The 23,322-nt window shown below is 46.0% G+C and overlaps 1 protein-coding gene across 2 annotated transcripts in view; it reads left to right on the top strand.

Annotated features, from left to right (window-relative positions):
- Positions 1-269: 269 nt before the first annotated feature.
- Positions 270-23,322, top strand: part of Adcy9 (adenylate cyclase 9) — a 125,849-nt gene continuing 102,796 nt past the window's right edge. For both annotated transcript variants that reach the window (XM_052195463.1, XM_052195462.1), the window contains exons 1-2: positions 270-795; positions 981-2,716. In XM_052195463.1, coding sequence (XP_052051423.1) covers positions 1,024-2,716 — 1,693 coding nt within the window. In that variant the 5' untranslated portion in view covers positions 270-795; positions 981-1,023. The remainder of the gene's footprint in view (positions 796-980; positions 2,717-23,322) is intronic.

The raw sequence follows: 23,322 nt of genomic DNA, 5'->3' as shown, positions 1-23,322 counted from the left end.
AAGGCGGGGTGGCGCGCTGCCGGTGCGCGTGTCCCGGACTCGGCGGTGGCGTGCGCGGGCCGCGCGTGCGCGCTGCGGCGGGGGAGAGGGGCGGCGCGGGCGCGCGTCTGTCAGTGACAGCGGGAGGGGGAGGGGGCCGGAGATGGTAGTGGTGGCGGCTGCGGCTGCTGCTCTTCCGACATGAGACAGCGGCTGCGGGAGAGCGGGCGGCGGGCGCAGCCGCAGCGGCATCTGTAGCTCGGGCAGGGCCCCTGGGGCGTGGGCGCGGCGTGCGGGCGACCGGCGTGCGGGCCGGCCGGCGTCGCGGGAGTCAGGCTCTGCGGCAGCCCGCTCCGCCGTCCGCGGAGGGGCCCGCGCAGTGCCCCGAGCTCGGCCCTGGGCGGGGGGTGCGGCGCGTTCGGCTGCGGGCAGCAGGCCCTGCAAGACCGGCCGCTCCGACGGGCAGCCCTCGGGCTCCGCAAGCTCGCGGGCAGGGGCGCGGGGCAGGGTAGCCGGCTGGTGCTCAACGGCGCGGGGACGGGACGCGGCGGGAGCCGCAGGTCGGCCCGCGCGCTTTGACGCACCGGGCGCCGCTGCGGCAGGATGAAGCGCTGCTCGCCTCCGGTCGAGTTGTTTTTGCGAAAGCTGCTCCCGGTGCCCGGAGCGCTCAAGGTCTGAACTTCCCTCTGGAGCTGCAGTTGGAGGCGCACGGGGAAAGGCCACCAGCGGGCGACGGCGCCCGAGGGGAGCGCAGCGCAGCGCGCGGGGGACCCAAGACTCAGCGCGGCCGCGGCACGAGAATCCCGGGAGCATCAGGTACGGCCCGTGCGGTTCTCCCTCGTCTTGGCGCTTTTATTCGCCTTTATGGGGCAGTTTTTGTGAACATATGGTGCCTTCCCAAGTGGCTCGCCAGAGCTCGCATTCGCGACAAGCACAGGTCTCGTGGCCCTCCGGGAGTGTGTGTAGTAAGGCCGCTCTAATTCTGCTGGTTTTGCCTGCAGGTACCCCTGACCTGGTTGGGAAAGGTTCCAAGAGCTCGGCAACATGGCTTCCTCACCCCACCAGCAGCTGCTGCATCACCATAGCACCGAGGTGAGCTGCGACTCAAGCGGAGACAGCAACAGCGTGAGGGTCAAGATCAACCCAAAGCAGCTGTCCTCCAACACCCACCCGAAGCACTGCAAGTACAGCATCTCCTCCAGCTGTAGCAGCTCGGGAGACTCAGGGGGCCTTCCCCGGAGGGTTGGCGGCGGGGGTCGCCTGCGCAGACAGAAGAAGCTGCCCCAGCTGTTTGAGAGGGCCTCCAGCCGGTGGTGGGACCCCAAATTCGACTCCGTGAACCTGGAGGAGGCCTGCCTGGAGCGCTGCTTTCCGCAGACCCAGCGCCGCTTCCGGTATGCACTCTTTTACGTGGGCTTCGCCTGCCTTCTCTGGAGCATCTATTTCGCTGTCCACATGAGATCCAAAGTGCTTGTGATGGTGGTCCCGGCTCTGTGCTTCCTGGTGGTGTGTGTGGGCTTTTTCCTGTTTACTTTCACCAAGCTGTACGCCCGGCATTATGCGTGGACCTCGCTGGCTCTCACCCTGCTGGTGTTCGCCCTGACCCTGGCTGCGCAGTTTCAGGTTTGGACACCTCTGTCAGGACGTGTTGACAGCTCCAATCAGACTCTCACAGCCAAGCCGGCGGACACTTGCTTATCTCAAGTGGGGAGTTTCTCCATGTGCATCGAAGTGCTCTTTTTACTCTACACGGTCATGCATTTACCTCTGTACCTGAGCTTGTTTTTGGGGGTGGTCTATTCTGTCCTTTTTGAGACCTTCAGCTACCATTTCCGAAATGAAGACTGCTTCCCTTCCCCCGGCCCTGGAGCCCTGCACTGGGAGCTGCTGAGCAGAGCCCTGCTCCACGTGTGCATTCACGCCATCGGGATCCATCTGTTTGTCATGTCCCAGGTGAGATCCAGGAGCACCTTCCTCAAGGTGGGACAATCCATTATGCACGGCAAAGATCTGGAAGTGGAGAAAGCCCTGAAAGAGAGGATGATTCATTCTGTGATGCCGAGAATCATAGCCGATGACTTAATGAAACAAGGGGACGAGGAGAGCGAGAACTCCGTCAAGAGGCATGCCACCTCCAGTCCCAAGAACAGGAAGAAGAAGTCCTCCATACAGAAGGCACCCATCGCCTTCCGCCCCTTTAAGATGCAGCAGATTGAGGAGGTCACTATTTTATTTGCAGACATCGTGGGGTTCACCAAGATGAGTGCCAACAAATCTGCTCATGCCTTGGTAGGGCTGCTCAATGATCTGTTTGGCCGCTTTGACCGGTTGTGTGAGGAGACCAAGTGTGAGAAGATCAGCACTCTGGGAGACTGCTATTACTGTGTGGCAGGGTGTCCCGAGCCCCGGGCAGACCATGCCTACTGCTGCATTGAAATGGGCTTAGGCATGATAAAAGCCATCGAGCAGTTCTGCCAGGAGAAGAAAGAGATGGTGAACATGCGTGTTGGGGTTCACACGGGGGCTGTCTTGTGTGGCATCCTGGGCATGAGGAGGTTTAAGTTTGACGTGTGGTCCAATGATGTGAACTTGGCTAATCTCATGGAGCAGCTGGGAGTGGCTGGGAAAGTTCATATATCCGAGGCCACTGCAAAATACTTAGACGACAGGTATGAAATGGAAGACGGGAGAGTGTTTGAGCGCCTCGGACAGAGTGTGGTCGCTGACCAGTTGAAAGGTATGTGCTTTTTTCGCCCTCTCCCCTTCCCCCGTCCTCTTTGCATTCCACGGTACTAACAATAATTGAAAAACCTCTTTCCAGAGATAGTGTCTGGAGGCAGTTGGCTGTCTCCGGTAAGCCTGGCTGTGGGGAAATCAATGTATCAATGTACCTTTTTTTTTTTTTTCTCTCTAGTGAGTCAGATGTTACAGACCTAGTCACACTGCAAACAGGGACACAGAGACAGGGCTGACCTAGATGAGACCTTAGAAGGAGGGAGAACTTTGAAAACTCACCCTGCCGGTTGGCTGCAATGTCTCAGAGATTCTGGTGGAAAGCCCAGTGAATGTGTGTGGTTGTCAGAGACCTTGGAAAGTTGCAACTTTTTAGCACTTAAAGAGCCTTAAAACCGATACAGATGCTTTCTTATCTCTTTTGACAAAACTGTCAACCCCAAGCCCCTTTTCTTCTTCAGGCCTTGCTTTGCTTATGGTCAAAATAGGGCTAGGAAGCTGACCCTGTTCTGTAGGATCCTGGAGAATTAGACGTGTGTGCTTTTGCCTGAATCAGTCCGCAATCTCCCTCCTTCCCTCCCTCCCTCCCTCCCTCTCCTAAGTTTTCATTTCTGTCTTTCAGCCTTCATTTGAAGCTGTGTTCCTATATCTGCCTTATTTCATACAGCCTGGATTTTAGAACTCAGAACTCCACAAGCTATCAGGCGTTTGAAAGGTGGAGTTCTTACTTCTTCAGATTTACATCTGGCTCTTTGTCCTTAGTTTTTAAGGCCTTTACTGTTCTTAGGATTTTTGCTGGGTTATATCTTACCTTCATTTATTTTCTTATTTTTGTATAGGACAAAAGTCTTTGCGGTCTGGAAAAATGGATGTATAAAATGGGACTGGAAACAAGGATCTTTAGTAATCTGCTACATTTCTTGCCCCATTCCCTGCAGTTTTAAACAGTCCTTGTGTTTTACTATACTTTTTGTTTGTTTTTGGAGACAGGGTTTTTCTCTGTAGTTCTGGCTATCCTGGAACATGTTCTATAGACAGGCTGGCCTCAAACTCACAAGATCCTCCTGACTCTTCCTCCTGAGTGCGCCACCACCTTATAAACCTTCAGGATTGAGGGAGCATTTATTTTAGAAGTATATAGAGAATTAACATCGATTTTGAAAAGCTACATTAAAGCTGTATTGTGCGTTGTGGTACCAAATGTTGCATAATTACACAATTAAAAACCCCAGGAGAGGGAACTGAGGGAGGAGAGGGGTTGGTTTAAATCGGACAGGGAAATCAGAGAGTGGCTGACTTGTACTAGTGTAGGCTGTCTGCCTTGTAGCACTGCAGGGGGTTCTGTGGAGTATGTGATCTGAGCTCCCTTGTCATTTATTCTTCTGTGGCTATGGTGGGTTTTCTTTCTCCTGCGTTTTTGTTAGTTGTTAAACAACTTATGGGCATAGCAGGAAAAATTTCACTGGAGAAGTCCCTTGATCTAGAGAGATTCAAATGTGGGCATTGACCTGCTCACAAATGACGCTCTTTGAGTTCCCTTGGGAGGATCTCACTGTGACAAGTGTCTTTCCAGTTATGGGCGTGTGGCACCTGCTTTGGGGCTTCATGGCATCAGTGGCTGTAAGCCCTCCTTGACATTTTGACATCTTTTGGACTGGTGGTTTTGGGGACTGTAGCACAGTTGTGGGCTGTGGTGCTGGACCACAGGGCACTGCAGAGTATGGAAAGATCGAATGTGTTGGGTTGAAGGACAGTGGAGGCAATTTTGTGAGGTGTCCTTTGTGTGATGTAGCATTTAAACTTCAAAAATAATAACCCAGGGGGTCTCAAAGAAATCCCCTCAAGAAAAATACAAAAAGAAATCCTAGGGGGAGTTGATGGGTTTAATTGCAAATAAACTTAATCGTTTCAAGTAGTGTAAATTTGGTAAGTTAACGTAAAAAGAAATGTGCATTGTACGTGCACAAAAAGTTTGTAAATGGATGGAGAAAGGAAGAAATAGAGGAAGGGAAGGAAGAAAAGATAGAAGGCTCAGATGAACTGCTGCTGATTTTTTAAGTTCAGTAGACTCTCCTTGAACCATTTTCTCAAGACTGATTTATTATTTATTTATTTATTTTATTTTCTCTGCTCATTTTGAAAAACACATGGACAGGACTGTAGCAGTAGTATTTCTCTGCCCAGCCCCCACTCCCCCGGCCCCTTTTAAACTGCTTGCTCTCTTTACCTCTTGTCTCCCCTTGATATTCTGGAATTGTGGCACCGTAGGAGGCCCACCTCTGCGTGAAGGGTCTGAATGGAATGCTGATTTCTTATTTCTTCACATTCCTATGTTCTCCCTGTTTTCCTTTGTCTGTCTGTCAGCCTATCTGTCTGTCTCCCCCTGACTATAACACGCCTATGACTGACCACCACTGTGAATACTGTGACAGTCCCAACCTTGGCAAGCTCCTGGTGGGCAGAGTTGTTGCAGAGTGTGACTAGACGTTTGAGACCTGGAGAGAGTCTTGTGTTTGAGTGAGTCCTGAGCCCAGGCTCTACAGACGGGCAAAGGAAGAGTGCTTGGCCTTAGGCTGTGTCATTCGTGTTTGTCAGTAGGGTTGGGCTGTTGGACTCAGTTCATCAGGACTGGGAAGGCAGTGAGTGACCTAAAGAGTTTGGATTGGATCCAGACTCTCAAATGAGGGAGGGGTCCCTTGTTGGGGCTTATGTAGAAGGCCTGGTGATCTCAAACTGAAAACTCAGTTCTGGAGCTTTTAGCCTGGAAGGGGGATGAACCTGGAGATGAATGTGCTGTCTGAACAGATCCTAGGTGAGAGGGCTGGGGTGGGGGGTGGTCTGAGAGAAGGTGGCTGTGGTGTCAGTGGAGATGAGTGTCATGTGCCAGCAGTATTAAGATAGCCGGATGATGGGACTCCAAGCCAGGCTTCATCAGAGGCCGGGATAGGGTGTGGCTGTCTCATGGTTTGAAGATGAGAGAACCTTTCAGGTTTCTCTTCCGGAGTGAGGAAGGCTTGGCGTGGTGTTGCTGTTGGGAGAATGGAGGGAGAGGGATCTGGCTGAAGAAAATGAACAGGTCTGGAAACCTTGACTCATGCCCAGTTTTAGGTTCTGGGGCTACAATAGGGTACAGAAGATAAAACGTCCTGTTCTCGTCATATAGAGGCCAGGTTGAATGAACACTTGGCTCTCTAGTCTCAAGCAGGGAGTTCGCTAGTGGGTTAGTGGAGAAGCTCAGGATTTTGGATATAATCCACGGAGTAAGAGCAATTAGGAAGCCAAGGCGAAGAAGCTAAATTTGAGCTATAGGAAGAATGCTCCTGCTGTAGTGTTGAGATAAACCTTGAGGGATCCTGGCCATTCTGTGTGGTGTGCTGCGACCAAAGACTGAGGACTGTTATCCAGAAGTTTTTCTCCTTCCTGTGGGAGATGTGGAGATGGGGGCAGAAAGTGAAACTTAGAACTTGTCTCCAGCTGCCCTCTCCCTGCATGTGGATAAGCATAAGCTTTGCAGAAAGAATTCCTGGTTGCCATTGCACCGCTAGTCATACAGATGAAGACACTTCCCCAAAATTTAGGCTGTGGAGCCCCCAGGAGAGAAACTCAGCTTCTACCACATACGTGTTTGGGTAGTGTCTCTCACGCACACAGAGACACGGCCTTGTAGCAGACAAGTGGCTTAGAGAGGATGAGGCAGAAAATGTGGCTTCATAGCTAGCTGAGGAGACAACAGACAGCTGTGGAGCCGCAGCCCTGTGAGTTCTGTCTGTCTGAGCTTGCAGTCCTCCTGCCTCAACCTCTCAAGTGCTAGGATTACAAGCATGTGCGGTGATGCCTGGCCTTTTCTATGACAACCTCTTCGGGCCCTTTGGGACCAAATTACATGGCTTCAAGTAATTTGCACACAGCTGTTAATTCCCAAGATAAGCATTTGAGTGAATTAACTTTTGGCAAGAAAATTAAGAATACGGTTTGCTGAACGCCCGATGGAATGCAGAGGAATAGAAGGTAATCTTTCGGGCAGAATTACTAAGAACGTAGGACACTAAAAAGAAGAGTCATAATAATTGTGTTTCTGCTGACCGGCCAGAGCTGCCTCTCAGCGCCACACAGAGTATTCTATGCTTGGGTGTATTGTTTGCAAGCCTGTTGGCCAGTGGTCATTGTTTTGGTGTTCCTGGTGGGATTTTGGTGTGCTTGTCTACCTAGTCATCATTCATCCGTGTGACTACTCTTTTGGTGATGACAAGAAGCTGTTGTCCACAAAAAGAGTGTGACAACGCGGCACCACATCCACCGGCTCTGGCATTCATGTGCAGTGTGTATTTGAGACACTGCAGACTTTCCTAAATAGGATCTAGAGGCACCAGAGGGATTTTTATAAAGAGAAGGAGCTGAGCTTCACAGGGAGGGATGCCTGGCCCGCACAGATAGAAGGATAGTCCAGGGGACGGGGTGGGCTTCCCCAAGGAACACCATGAGAGCTGAGATGATGTCCTACTGATGAACCTGGTGCACTGGGTCGGACCAGCCACCCCATGCCTCAGCTTGACTGAGAAATCGTGAAGGGAGCTATAGTGGACGTTCCTGCTTTGGGAAATTGGGTGTTTACTGTAACATTCATCAGTGTACTGGAGTGTCCGGTACCCTCTGTGTTAAGTTGAATGGAAGACCCAGCTCCTTGGGGTAGGTGAGAATGTCAGTCTTCTCCTTCGTACTGAAGCAGCAATGGGCAGAGGCACTGGAGGATGACTGTGGGAACCATGTAGATTTGAGAATAGGGTGAAGAAAGGCCTAGGCCTGGGACATTCCGGTTTATGAGGCTTTCTTGGAGCTAGTAGCGCAAAGCATTTATTTGGTCTCAGGTTCCCTTTATACTCCCCAATTACTGAGGTCACTGTTTATCCGTAGATTTTCTAATGACCACATTAGAAACCAAAATAGGGAAATTAAAAAAATATTTTTTAATTTAATTTCAAAATAACAAACCACCACTACCACCATATTAATATAAACAATATTTTGATAAAAATAAAACATATAAGAAGTAACTATTTTCAGACATAAGGAATTGGTGAGAAAGGAAGTCCGTTTTGCAAATTTGTTTAGTGTCTGTGTTTATCAGAAGTTAATTTGAGAAATTACAGACTCTGCACAGTAGAAGCCTGCCATGTTAGCCTTCCTAGTGTTGGCTGTGTTGCTGTATCTGTCTCAGTGTGCACTCTGTCCCTGGGTAGTGAAGGACACATAGCACATAGCACATCTGTCTTGATGCAGATGAGGCCTTGGGAAGTGAAGGGCTGCTGTATTGAGATCACTGTGGGCATTTTTCTTTGACTCCATGCCAACGTTAACAAACAGGAGTTTCTTCACTTGATTTAGCCAAAAGGCCGAGAAGCAATCAAACGGGAGTTTCTTTTTTCTTTTCTTTTCTTTCTTTCTTTCTTTCTTTCTTTCTTTCTTTCTTTCTTTCTTTCTTTCTTTCTTTCTTTCTTTCTTTCTTTCTTTCTTTCTTCCTTCCTTCCTTCCTTCCTTCCTTCCTTCCTTCCTTTCTTTCTTTTCTTTCTTTCTTTTCTTTCTTTCTTTTTTTTTTTTATGTCTTAAGACAGGGTTTCTCTGTATAGTCCTGGAACTCACTCTATAGACCAGGCTGGCCTTGAACTCAGAAATCCGCCTACCTCTGCCTCCTGAGTACTGGGATTAAAGGCATGCACTACCACTGCTTGACCTCAAACAGGAGTTTCTTAAATCTTCATGCAGACACTGTGCCCCGGACCTCGTTCTCAGTTTCTTTTGTATGTCCTCATGGGATGTTTCACTGTGTCTTTAAGTGAATTTTCTTTTCAGGTATGACTTTGTAGGACTGTGCATTAGTCATTTGGAGAAATTTGAATTGTTTTTCAGCTATGAAGACATCCTAAGTGCTGATATCAAGACAGTCTGTGTATAAACACTGGACAGATGCTGACTTGACAGTGTCTGGTATATGTTCTCCAAAGTTCCCATCTCTACTTCAGAGTCTGAACTTTTACCATTGACAGCACTTTTGATTTCCTTGAAGCAACAGCCTCATTTTGTTAGTTTTTCAGAAACAGTCTAGTAGCACTCAGACTTTTCTAGGGTTTGTCTGTAGGTCAAGTTCAGATGCTGTCCCAGGAGAAAGACCAACAGTTCAGCTTGTAGCCCCTAGCTTCATCAGGGCTCTCCTGACAACCATGGGACCTTGGCATGTGACATAGTGCTGGAGGTATGTTTCTCATTTTATCACAGAGACGACTAAAAAGTCACATACTCAATATTGAGATTTAATAGTCATCAATTACTACTGCTTCATCAAGGACCTTCCTCAGTAAAACTGTCTTCCTCTGCATTCGTGGCATGGTTGAGAGTGCCGTGACAATACAGCTTACCCCTCTGCCTTGTGTAGAGAGTGCCGTGACAATACAGCTTACCCCTCTGCCTTGTGTAGCACATGGCATTAGTGTTTTTACTCCTGTAGCTATAATGTAACACCATGACACACCTAAGCTGAAAAGGCAGATATTATCTTCCAGATTTTATGAAAATAGTTTTGCCCTCATGAATGTCCTGCTATGCGATAAAAAAAAATCACAGTTGGCAGTGTTTGTCTCTACTGTGCATGGCATTATGGGTTTGATCTGCAACTTTGCATAAAACCAGGACCAGTGGTCATGCCTGCCTGTATTCTCAGCATGTAGGGTGTGGCAGCAGGATCGGAAATTCAGGGTCATCCTCAGTTACATAATGAGTTTGAGGATAGCCTGAATTAGATGAAGCCCTGTTATACACAAAGAAATAGAAAAGAAAAAAAAAAGGAAGTACTAAGTGTATATTGCCCAAATAGGCACATGACAGGCATTTTACAGTATTGTGGAAGGAGCTAGTGACTTTAGTTCAAAAATTTGCTTTTCCTTAGAGCTCCTCCGTGAGAACATCGGTGTTGTTTTGCAGCTTTTTAAAGTGCCTACTCTCTTGTGTAATTTAGTGGTTAGGTGCTTGGTTTATGTTTTCTGTTCTGTGTCTCTTCACTGCAGGACCTGGACAAGCTGCCTGGGGCCTGTAAGTGCCCAGAGGACAGATCCTCGGACAGAGGTTGTCTCTCAAGGGGAGACTCAGAGGAGATGGTTCAAGTGATTAGCATAGTGACTTGTTTACACAGTGGCGGTGGCCATTCAATTGCCAAGACCCGAGTCTCCCCCTCTGTGGCAAGTTAAGTTTGTCCTCACAGAGGCTCTTCTCCATTACTATACTCTGTCTAGTGAACACTGAAGTCCAGAGCACACCAGGGACTGGGACTGTCGGTTTCTTGAATTAAAAAGGGCAAGTGTCCAGACTGCAAGCCCTGCAGCTTGCTCTGGCTACACTGTAGCAGCTGAGCTTGGCAACTTCCTCATGGCAATGCCCCCTCCCCCTCCCCCTCCCCCACCTGCCCATCCCCCACCCCACAGCTTCAAGTCCCTACAGCTTTGAGATGCTTACAATGATGTGGCCCTAGATAATTGAGGAATTATGGGAAAATCCTCAGCTTTGCGAGCTTGGAGCTATGGCTGAAGTTTAAGCAAAAACTGTTATTCTACTGTAAACTCTTTTATTTATTCACTAAATATTGAAGGAGTTCCTACCCTGTGGAGGCATGGACAAAGATCTGGAAGACAGACTGTGGTCCTCTCCTGGAGTATATGACCTGGATGTGTGAGGAGCCACCAGTCAAGTGACCACACAACAAATGTGTGCCAGACTTGCCAATTTTATATTTATATTTATATATTTATATTAGGTTGAGCAAGACAGACTCCTGTTGTCTCCATTTTGTAAGTCCTATGAAGTGAAATAGGGACAGATTCAGTAATTTGTAACATTCAAGCAACCAGAAAGAGTTACTAAGTAGTTAAGCCAGTACTTAAATCCAAAGGAATGTATCAGAAAACAGGAGTACCCACCTCACTGAGTTGTAGCAATTAAATGTTAAGTACATGTCAAGTGCTTAGAAAGGACTTGGCACACAGTAACTCTCTATAGAGGTCCAGCAGCTGAATGTATTGAAAGGGATGATTCTTCAGCAGTGCACAGAGAGCAACCTTCCCTCTCTCTGTCCCTTTCTGGTTCACTCAGCATTGTCATCCCAGCTGCTGTTGAAACCCTATCGTGGTGACATGTGTGAAGGTTTCTGTGTCATTGGCCTCATTCCTTCCTTCTTTATTTTGGTTGGTTCTTTTGAAAACTTTATTTTTATGTGTGCTGTGTGTGCGCAGATACACACACACACACACACACACACACACACACACACACACACACACACACGTGCATGTCACCATTGTGCACACATGGAATGTGAAGGCCAGAGCAGACCTTTTGAGAACTGGTTCTTTTCTTTCAGCATGGAACTGCAGGCTTGTGCAGCCAGTGCCACTGGACCACCTTGCCAGCCCTGGTTCAAATTGGTTTTCTTAAGAGGAGATTAATGATCACATGTGAGGGAGCTTGGATCCGCAGAGCTGGAGTCTCAGTGGTTGGGAGCCTCCTGATAGGGTTGCTGGGAACCAACCTCCCCTCTTCCGAAAGAGCAGTATGAGCTCTTAACCTCTAAGCCTTCTCTCCAGCCCCCCAGGTACTGGCTTATCAGCTTTCTCAAGGAAACATCGGCTTTCTTCATGAATACATAGAGACTTCTCTTGGATCTTATTTGATTTATATTAGTTGCATTCCATTACAGATGTCACTTTTTTTCTTTTCCTGAGTCAGGGTTTCTCTGTGTAGCCATGGCTACAGAGTCCTGGAACTTGCTCTTAGGCCAGGCTGGCCTTGAACTCAGAGATCTGCTTGTCTTGCCTCCTGAAGGCTGGGATTAAAGTCATATGTCACTACATCCAGCTAAAGATCTTTTTCTGAAATAGTTTTATTTTTAATTGTGTGTATATTTGTGTGTCTATGTGGGCATGTGTGTGTATGAGTTCAGTTGACTGTGGGATCAAGAAGTGTGTCAATTCCCTGGTACTGGAACTATAGGTAGTTGTGAGTCACCAACATAGAGACTAGGAACCAAACTTCAGGTCCTCTTAGAGAACAGCAAGCATTCTTCTCTGCTGGGCCACCTCTCTACAAAATACTCCATTTTGATGCCCAATTTGTATCATCTTAAGCATGTGGGGGCCCCACAGCTTGGCTGCCATATCATTTTTCATGCAACCCCAGTGGCTTATGGTAGATTTTCTTTTCAGTAGCATTTTTAAGTAGCCGAGAAATTATAGGTATTGAAATCTCATTAATTCAGTTTTCCTGATATGTTTATACAGAGAGACAGCTAAAGTTTACCCTCTCCTGTTTTGAAAAGAAAATTAATAGCATATGCATGTTTACATGAGGAAATAAACTGCAGAGGAAAGCCACGCACATCTCCAGGTCCCTGGGAAGCTCTCGCTTGTATTCTTGCAGTTGGCAGTCGTAAAGCAACATGGCATTTATTTTACACTATCTTCCCACTAAGGTCTGCTGAAGGACAGGTGTCTGCGAATAAAGATAAATGACAGCAAAGATCAGCAAAAAGAAGATCCCTACACCAAGATAAAGATGGCTTGTTTGTAGAAAATATACTCAGAAATATACTCGGTGTAGCTGTGGAAAGTTCCGGAAGACAATTCCAGTAGTTCCCTTCCTGGGAGCCTTGCTCTGAACTGTGCCTCCTGGGAGGAGTACTGGGCTCTCCCATTTCCCTCAGGCATTCTTGTGTTTGATTTACTTATTCGTGGGTGGTTTCTCTCCGCTCTGCTGTACGGTTTTGAGATAAGGGCTTTTCACAATTTAAGCATTACTGACGTAGTCTAGCTGCCCAGTGGTCATACAACAGTGGTCACACAGCCCTCTGTCTTCTTTGGGGTTTTATATCTGTGGACTCAATCAACCTTAGATAGAAAAAATATTCTGAAAAAGCAAATTGTATCTGCATTGAATATATACAGCCTTTTCTTCTTGTCTGTATTCCCTGCACAGCCTAGAATAATTCCTGTTTATGTATCACTTATAGTTGGTATTGTAAGTAATCCAGGGCCCACCAGGAATGTATGCATGTATTATGTGTACATGCTGTGCCTTTTTATATAAAGGACTGGAGAATTTATAAATGGATACTAATATCTATGGAGTTTCTGGAAACAGGCTTCCTACCATTCCTCAAATACTAAGGAACCTCTACTTGGTTTTGAAAGTTTAAGAACCACCTTTTAAATGTCTTAGAGAGGATGTAAAGTGAATATAATTGTTTTAAAAAACAAGCTTCATTTTTCTTTCTGTCTGTGAAGCATATACATATATATGAGTATATATGTCTGAGTATCTGAGTGTGTGTGTGTGTGTGTGTGTGTGTGTGTGTATCACAGGGCAGCCTTGGGTACTAGTCCTTGCTCCTATCTAGTGGAGGAAATATTACTACAGCTTCTTACATTCTACATTGTGGATGCTGTGGAGTGCTTAGCAAGATGTAGAGGACCTGCGTTCAGTTCTCACTACAAAAGAACCAAAACCAAACCAAAGCAAATAATAGTTCCCCCCGCCCCCCAAGCCTCTGTTCAGTGAGCTGCCTAGCCATCCCTAGCAAAGCCCTGTGGCCTTCTCTGGCCTTCCAGTTTGTTCTGTGTAGGTGTTTGGGGTGTCTGGCATAGAACAGCATCCGTTACTGAGTTAAGTCTTTAACACGGAGGGGGCTCTGACAGGAACTAGATTGGGCAGTGGAGGAGAGCCAGCCCGGGGACACCCGGGCCTGAGGACATGAACTTGAACAGCTGAGCTGACAGCCTCTGGCCTGGTGTGTTCCTGTGACTGGAAGGCAAGGGGCGCAGTTGGGGCTGTGTGACAGGAAAGCCCAGGATTAGGGACGTGGAAAAGGTAGGGTGAAGTGGCTTCATTTACTCAGGCAATCTGCAAGCTTTAAAATGGACTTCCAAGAAGTGGATTTATCTTGAGTAATTTTGTATTCATGGTAATTCTTTATTTGTCATTTACGTACATAAAAACCATCTTTATCCACTCACTCACCACACCCCCCTTTGGGGGAACAAAGGCTCAGGTTATTAGGTTATTTGTTTCATATGAATTTCTAGGATTTTTATGTAATGTTGTTAAATTCTGTTCAGTTTCTTTTTTTTCTTCCAAAGAGGGAAACATGCAATATAGAAATCAGCTTTTCAGTCATTTGTTTCTGTGTTTGATTTATTTGCAAAATACTAGCTTACTTTAAAAAACAAAACAAAAACAAAAACAAAAACAATCTGATCTAGAGAGAGAGGAAGAAAACCTATAGTCATCTGATATAGTTTTTTGTATACAGATATTAAAATGCATTGTGTCACCAAAGCTTCGATGTTTTAAGTAAATGTTCTTTATGATTGATCCGGTTAAGTTTACATTATTAAGTGTGACTGCCTGAAAGAACAGGTGGTGCTGTGTTTTGTGACTCTATGTGACTGAGTTCTTATCTCCAGAAGAAGTTTCTAAGGTGTCTCTGGTCCTTTTTGTCAGGTAACGGAGCTGTTTGATGGCTGGGGGTGGGGCTGTGTCTGAAGGGGGAGGTTGTTACAGACTTATCTCCGTGATGAAATGGATTCTCTCTTGTAGATTAGCGGTCCATCTTAAGACGCTTTCCCCACCCCCTCGTTCAGCACGTTTGGCAAAACTCTCCCCACTCCTGCTTGGCCTTGCCTGCTTTCAGATTTCTCTTGTTTATAAAATATAAACTCTGAAGTGGCTGAGCTTTAAGGTCCCCACTGTCCTCTAGGAATAGCTGAGATTCTCTCAGGATTGGAAAATAGTACTTTTCTTAATACGGAGAGGTGGTTTCCCCTTTGTCCATTTATTTAAACTATGAACCCTCATTTAGACAAATTTAGCATAGGGAAACTCAGATTTACAGAACCACTAAATTATGGGGTGTGTTTGGGATTCTTAACTTCATAGAGGGCTCCTTGCTTCCTTTAAACATAAGTAAGGTTGGATTCTAGAAGTATAAACTTACACAGGGGTTCTCAGGATCACATTTGTTACACAAAACAAGACCATGAGGACCCCCACTTTCCCTTGAAAGTTTGAGAACTGTTTTTGAAATAGCTTGGGGGGGGGACTGAGAAATGAATTCTATTGTTTAAAGGATGTGTTTCTTTTTTGGATTTTTTTGGATTTTGGTTTTTTTTGAGACAGGGTTTCTCTGTGTAGCCCTGGCTGTCCTGGAACTCACTCTGTAGACCACGCTGGCCTCAAACTTGAAATCCGCCTGCCTCTGCCTCCCAGAGTGCTGGGATTACAGGCATGCGCCACCACAGCCCAGCTATGTTTCTTTTTTATCTCTGGTGGGGGCAGGGGGTAGGTAAGGGCGGTGTGTGGTAGTGGGTGTGTGGTGGTGCCTATGAAGGTTAAGGGGCAGCCTTGGGTGTAGGCGTTTGTTTCAGATGGGATCTCGTTGGTGGTGCCGCTGTTTTATACCAGGCTGGCTAGCCTGGTGCCTTTTGGGGTTCCCCTTCTCTGCTGCCCACCTTGCCTTAGGAGCATAGGGGTTGCCCCGTGTGCTGACCATATCCACCTTTACACGCATGCTCCTTAGCCTGTACATGTGTACCTCACATTGTGTCAGAAAGAAACCAGAAGATTGGTTGTCAATAAAATGAATGTCATGGTGCTGACAAGTTTCATCAGTAGAACTGAGCAAATGTTAGACTAATATGGACATTCCCAAGTGTCCCATGCGTAAGGTGCTGCTCCTCTGCCTTTGAGTTTGGCTGCCACTTAGAGTATGTCAGACTTGGTCTTCCTAGGAGTCCCCAGATAGAATGAAACTGAGGGTATTATAAAGATTTTTTTATTTTCTCTGTACATTTCACTTCACTGTTAGAAAACATTTTGATCCCCAGCCCCCCTCCCCATCTTCCCCCACGCACAGTGGAGAGAATGTACTAGGAGCGAACAGAGAGCCTCCAGCCTGCCTGCCTTTGGGTACAGTCCTCTGCTTTGTTTACGGTGGTTTGAACCTTGTCTTTCTCTTTAGCGCATTCCTTATCCTTTCTAAGGAATAGCAAGGGCACTCCTGGCAGGGAATGTAACATTTGTTGTGGTTTGCAAGGCTAGTGAAATAAAGTAGCAAGAGAGAAGCACTCTATTCGTTTTGAAATACAGTGTTGTCATTGAGTTGTACCTTTGTCCCATGACCTGTGGGCAAACTTGAACCCCACAGAGGCCCAGGTAGAGAGACTGTAGCTGTCCTGAGAGTGCAGATGCTCAGAGCCTGACAGTGGACATCCAAAGTGACTGATGGTGCTCCTGTCAAACTGCAAGGGTTAGACTCTTAGGATTGCCATGCAAACAAGATATTTCAGGGGCGTTTCCTTGTCTTTTACACACATTTCCCACAGAATTTCTCAGCTGGAATAACTTAGCACAGTGTTCTTTCTGGCTCAGGAGAGAAATTTTTATCTGTGAGTGCTTTAAGAGCTGAGGGTTCTAAGTTGTCAGCTTGGTTCCTCTATTGTAGGAGCTCAAGTGGAAACATTGCTTTCCCAGCTCTTCCCATGCTGTTACTTTATTTAGTAGCTGTTGAATTTCGGATGCCTCCCCTGGAGAAACCCTGCCCCACAGTAAGGTTTCTGTCTCTCCTGCAGCCTTGGCTGAGATGTGTGGACTGTCAGCAAGTGGCACTTGGGTGATACATTTGATTTGCTTTTTCATATCAGAGTTTTTTTTTTTTTTTTTTTTTTTTTTTTTTATACAATTTTCATGGCATGCACCTTGCTTTTAGAAGCCATTCAGTACATGGTTTTCAAACTGCTTGTCCTTGTTTATTGGTGTGTATGATATGGGTGCATGTGTGTCAAAGCACACATGCAAAGGTCCGAGGGTAACCTGTGTGGTCTTCTCTCTCCTTCCACCAGGAAGGCCTTGGGGATTGAACTTACAGTGCCCGCCTTGGCTGCACACAGTTTACCCATTCAGCCATCTGACTTACTTTGTTTTTTGTTTTAAATAGAGCTGTGTGAGCATCGCCACAATCAATTTTTGGAATGCTTATTACTTATTAGCTGTGACTTCCTGTTCTCCCCAAGCGTCCCTCGCAGCCTCTGCTGGTGATGATGCAGAGCCTGCAGACTTTTCCTTCAGAGGGAATCTCGGACCCTTTGATGTACGGCATCTTTTGCTAGATATCATGTGCCCCTGCCCCACATGCTGGAGATCAAAACTAAGAGCCTACATGTGTTAGGCAAGCACTCTGCTGTGCTCTGCTCTCTCGTGACTCCTGAGCTCTGGGCCTCGCAGCAGGAACCCAGCACTTCACATCATATTCTTTGTCCATCTGTCAGTCGATGGAAAAGGTATTCTTTTTTTTTTTTTTTTTTGAAACACACAAGCTGATTAAAATAAGTCGAGTGATAGGAACTTTTATTATTTAATAATGTACCATGACTGAGATGTAGCTTTTTTTATTTTTGCCAGTGTTTGAGTTTTTCTGAAAGAGGTGGTTAAGTGAAAATTAGTACTGGATTATAATTTGATGGACATGTCTTATATAACCAATTTAGTTGATTTTTTTTTAGTAGTCATCCTCTCTTCTAGGCTTATTCCAGGTTGATTAGACATTAAGTTCTTGGGGCCGTTCCCCTTTCTTCCAGCCAGTTCCTTAATAGAGGGTTTTAGGGGAAGCATGAGGTTGAGTATGAAACCACTCTCATCTGATACTTTGTAGATGTAAGTACCAATTACAGTAAGTCCCTCTGGATGGCTGAGTTCTCTGAAGAGCTGAAGATTTCATCCAGTAGTCAGTCAGAAAAAAAAAAAATCCTTTTTCTTTATTCATTTTGAACACAGGGTCTCACTTTGTAGCTCAGGCTGGCCTTGAGTTCTTAGCTAGCTTCCTGCCTCAACCTCCCAAGCATTGGGATTTCAGGCACGAGTCATCTCCCATGTCTGCCCAGCAAACAGTTTCCTGTTTTAACCAATGTAAACATCTGGTTCTGCGTTTTTGCAGTGTATGAGACAGTTTCATAAAAGTGAAATATGCCAAATAAAATGTAATTTTCTTGATGACTCAGTTATTTTTACTACTTGTTATTTGGCCTTCACTAATATAGAAATTTCCTTTTAAAATAGTTTTTTTCTCTATAAGCAAATGAAGATCGCTCTGTTTTCCCATCCTTACATTTTAACGGTTAATCTTTTTGCTCTGTCTCTTGCTGTCAGCCCTTACAGAACTGTTAGTAGGTTTTCTTGTAGCAAGTTTCCTCTGACTTTGACTTTGTTCCATAAAAACAAAACAGAAAACCTTCAAGCGCATTGACCCCTGGGACGGTTTGATGAGGACTGGGGTGGGAGCCAGGCCTGCTGGTACTGCCTGCAATCCCAGCATTCTGGAAATAGAGGAGGGAATATCAGGAGTTCAGGGTCATCCTTGGCTATGCAGGGAATTCAGGGCCAGCCTGGGCTACTTGAGACCCTGTTTCAAAACAAAACAAGAAACAACAACTTAGAAAGCAAACAAAAGGAATACAAATGCCACCTTTGGGCCATTCTTTTTCTTGGTATAAATTCTGAATAAATGATGCAAGGTACATGAGTTCAGAATGAATATATTACTCATATAGAATTATTATTATTGTTATTATTTTTATGTTTATTTATTTATATATATTTTTTTGGATTGGTTTTTTTCGAGACAGGGTTTCTCTGTATAGCCCTGGCTGTCCTGGAACTCACTCTGTAGATTAGGCTGGCCTTGAATTCAGAAATCCTCCTGCCTCTGCCTCCCAGAGTGCTGGGATTACAGGCGTGCGCCACCACCGCCTGGCCAGAATTAATTTTTTTTTTAAGCATTTACTTATTTATTCTGGTGGTTGCATGTGTGTGTGTATGCATGTGCGTGTATGATTTGAGACAGGCTATATAGCTATAGCCTCAGACATACTATCTTGCCAAGGCTGTTTTTTTTTTGGGCGGTGGGGGAGGTTCTGGATTTGGCTTTTTCTAGACAGGGTTTCTCTGTGTAGCCCTGGCTGTCCTGGAACTCACTCTATAGACCAGGCTGACCTTGAACTCAGAAATCCACTTGCCTCTGCTTCCCAGGGTGCTGGGATTACAGGCGTGCGCCACCACTGCCTGGCAACCAAGGCTGTTCTTAAAATCCCTCCTTTTCTGCCTTCCCAGAGCTATGATTACAGATGTGTGCAGTCATGAATATTCTCATTTATTTATTTGTTTGTTTGTTTGTTTGTTTGTTTGTTTTTGAGACAGGGTTTCTCTGTGTAGCTCTTGCTGCCCTGGAACTCACTCTGTAGACCAGCCATCTGCCTCTGCCTCCCAAGTGCCGTGATGAAAGGTGTGTACCCCCACTGCCTGGTACTTCTGAGTATTTTTCAAGGGGGAGAGAAAGAAATTTCATTGGGATTTGTATCCTAATCAGGACAACACGTTTGTCCCATGAGATCAAAAAGTTGATTTCTTTTATGTATGTAAAAAATAAAAGGTGGAAATTCTAGGCAAGATTTTATAATTGCTAATTAGAGTTGTTAATGAACTCTATACCTAGTTATATTACAAACCTAAAATGTGAGTTTACAGAAAGGATGATTTTTTAATTAAAGTGTACCAGGAATTTTGCAACAGTATTTTGCAGAATTCCCAGAAACATCTGGAAAACTGTAGAAACTTACACATATAGTAATTTTGTATGTTCACCATGGAGAATTGGCTACCTTTCTTCTTCTCTGGTTTAAACTAAAGGTATGTGTGGAGTTTTGTCAAGTCATGTCGCCTGATGCTCAGTGTACTGACAGTGCTGGCTTGCCACATGTGTTGGGAAGGCCTGTGCTTGTGGAGGGACACTGTGGGCAACTAGCTCTCCCTGTGCAGGCTGTCAGTGCCTAAATTGTCAGTGTAGTCTGTCATTTAAAAACAGTGTCTAGTTACTTAGGCAATTTGAGTATCTATTTTCTCCTTGGAAAAGAAACACACTAAACTTGAAGGGTGTGGATTAGAATTGATGAGATCATATGTAGGATCATTGGTCCTCCTGGATGTTCAGAGAACATGGATTTTACCCCGCTGTCCTCTCCCAAAGTCTGTTTTCATCAGCACCAAAACTCACATTTTTGCTACTACCTTTAATATGGGGGCTCAGAATGCGTCTGATTCTCACATCAGACGTTCTTGTCAGAGGGAGCATGGCTGCCCTCACTCTGACTTTCAGGGATGGTCCCTTAATGTCTAACAGAGCTGTACCCTTCCTGTGGCCTCCTTAAACCATAATCTCCGTGCACCAGCGTCTAGGGCCTCCAGGCGTGACCCTGGTGCAGGGCACCATGCTGTGCCTGCAGCTAAGAGGCTCAAGGACTCAAAGACCACAGCTGCAGCCAGTCATTTCTTCATCTGTGGACACGGGCCAGGCCCCTTCTCACCACAACAAAAGTCCCTCCCCGAGGGAACTCACCCTGAGGTGAGGGAGACCAGTGAGAGACAGTGATAGGTCAGCTGGACACTGTGTCCAGTGGTGGTGTGAGGTAGGGCTCAGATGCTGAGTGAGTGCAGACATGCTGAAACTGCTTCAGCTTCCAGGAGCTATTGAATAGTTCTGAGGCTGTGTAAGACTGAATGTGCATTAGTGGGGGTGGTTCATTCCTGCTGTCCTGGAATTCAGCTGAGTGAAACAGGAGGAGTACCACATGGTCCTGGCCAGCCTGGCCAAGAATAAAACCCTATCCCAAAAAAACAAAACAAGAAGCTGGGCATGGCGATTCATGCCTACAATCCCAGCTCCTAGGCCTCTAGGACAGGAGGGTGACTGGGAATTTAAAAGCCAGCCTGCTGTGCAGAGTGAGGCTCTGTCCCAAGCAAAACCAAAGCCCTCTCATGCCGCTCCATGAAAGTGGGACTTCTCCATGCTCTGTGACAGGCTGCCTTTTCAGGACTCATAATCTGTCATACACACACACACACACACACACACACACACACACACACACACACACACACACGCCCCCAAGCCTTGCTGTTACTTTTTTGGTTCTCCATGCTCTGTTAACTTTTTTAAAGCATCAGAGTGAAACATGAAACCATCGGTCTGAAGCAGTCAGTTCCGTGCCGCTGAGGACCTTCATAAAGTGCTGCTGTTAGTCAGTCCTGTGCAGCTCCAGCTCCTCTCCCTCACCCCCAAGATATGCCACATCCCCCGGAAGCATTCCCTCCCCACTTCCCCCAAACCCAGCACCTGTCAATCACTCATCTTAGTTTCTCTAGGAGTCACATATTCTAGACATTTCATGTAGAAGTCCTGTAACCTGTGGCCTCTGTGTCTGTTATGATGTTGCTTCACAGTCATCATGGCTGTCAGGATTTCCCATCCATTTATTAATGGCTGTCTTGGTGGTTTCTACCTTTTGGTTCAGTGGTTGGCACAGCTGGGAGTATTTGTGTACAGAGTTTCTGTATGAGTTTTGCGCTCTTGTGTGTTTATGTCTTGGAGTAGGAGTGCCGGGTCACCTGATATAGCTTTTGGACAATAGTCCGCCAGTTTCAAATAGGTGACTTATAAAAGGGCAGTGAAAGTGACATCTGACAGCTAGATGTTTGGTGAAGCGTCCCAAAGGTTTAGAGTGAAGCCTCAGTTCTAAGAATCATATAATCTTTTTGTTTGTTTTGTGGTTTTGTTGTTGCTGGTTTTTTGTTTTTGTTTTTTGTTCTTTGGTGGTTTTTTTTGGTTTTGTTTTGTTTTGTTTTTGTTTTGAGGTAGGGTCTCAATGTGTAGCCCTGGCTGTTCAGGAACTTGCAATATAGACCATGATAGCCACGAACTTAAAAATACCCTCTTGCTTTTGCCTCCTGAGTGTTGGGATTAAAGGTGTGCTCAGCCTGTTCATTGGCTTTTTTAGACAAGTTCTCCTTGTGTCGCCCAGACTGGAAGATCCGATATCGAACTTTTAAAATATATATATACATGGCCACTTTGAGATTATGTGGTAAAGAGCACCTAGGGCAAACTTTTAAAAAATGTTTTATAAATGCAGAATATTCCAAACAAGTTTAGGAGGTTTCTTGTTCAAATTAACCTGAAGTGTCTGGGTGTAAGGAGGTAAAATGCGGCTTCCCTCTGATTCATGAGCGCCTGTGCCCAGCTGGGCTGCACTGCTTTTGCCAGCTGCCCCAGAGCCTGGGACACGGATACTTTCCATAGCCGGCTTCGTTCCCACACACTTCCTTAATATAGAACGTTTTCAAAAGAAACACTGGCTACCAGCAAGCTCTGCTCCCAAACATGGCTGTGGGTTCATAGTTCATTTTATTTTGTTTTCAAGCAGTTAAAAAAAGGATAATATGTAAACTTTTCAGTGTAACTGAGTGTCAGTATTGCTCAGGGTGAAAGAGGAGCAAATGGAGTTTTGAGTCAGTAGAGGAGGAGACAAAGGCCCCCTACTGCTGAGCAGGTGCGGGAGGGGCTAACAAGGTGCCGGGAAGTCAGGGAGGGTAGGATTGCACACTGGTTATGAGCGTGTGCCCTGACACTGCGCTGGGCTGGACTCCCTTCCCAGCCAGTGACCTTAACTCTCTACTGGTGTGGATTTGCCCTCCTGAAAATATAACTTTGTGAACCAGCCCAGAGTAGGTCACAACATGGCCAGGGTATACCCCACACTGGGGAGTCCCAAGAAATGTGTGCTGTTAGCTGAGATGTAACTGATGAGTACAGATAAAATTGTTCAGGGAGAGTGGAGCTTCTCTGGGGACAGGGGGAGCGGGAACGGGTGTCGGGCGGAGAATGTGCTGGAAGGTGGCCGCCACTGTGGAGACAGGCTTCATTCTGCTCTGTTTTGTTTATCCTGTTGTATTGGGACAGTCTTCCTTAGTGGTCTGACACTCACTGTGTAGACGTGACAATATTCCGGCTTCTGCTTCCATGGCCCGAGAGAATAGGCCTTCGTCATCACCTCTAGTGCTGATGGTCTTTAACTTGAATTTTTTGTTGTTTTGATCATTTTTTACATGTATAATAACTAACAACAACACTTGATTTTTTTTTTTTTAAGTCGTATTTGTGAAATCCATTGGTTGGGCACAGGTTTTGAGTGCCTGTTATAGATATAGGTCACTGTCTCAGGATCTCCCAAACTGCCTGACTGTGCTGGTGGGAATTATTAGATTGTGTAGCTGTTATGTACAACAGTGTGGCAACTCCCAAGAGGAGATACAGAGTATGTCTGAATAGTTCTGCACTCAAGAGATACAAAGTTATAGTATATCCCAACAGTTTTTGCACTCAGGGGATACAGAGTTACAGTATATCCCAACAGTTCTTCACTAAGGCATACACCCAGAAGCAGTGAAGACACACTCATGCAAAAACTGGTGCACAGATGTTCATGACAGTCCAAAAAAGCAAATAAGCTAAATGTCTCCCAGTGGGCGACTAGATAGACAAAGTGCACACTGTCCACATGGTTGAATATCATTCAGTCATAAACATGAATGGCACCCTGGTGTATGATACAAGATAGATGAACCTTGGAAGTATGCTGAGTGAAAGATACTAGTCAGAACCACTGATAACCGAATGCCCAGAACAGGGGAATC

This window comes from Apodemus sylvaticus, chromosome 10 (assembly GCF_947179515.1).
Source record: "Apodemus sylvaticus chromosome 10, mApoSyl1.1, whole genome shotgun sequence".
Taxonomy (NCBI): domain Eukaryota; kingdom Metazoa; phylum Chordata; class Mammalia; order Rodentia; family Muridae; genus Apodemus; species Apodemus sylvaticus.
This window is presented reverse-complemented; position numbering and strand designations above follow the sequence as displayed.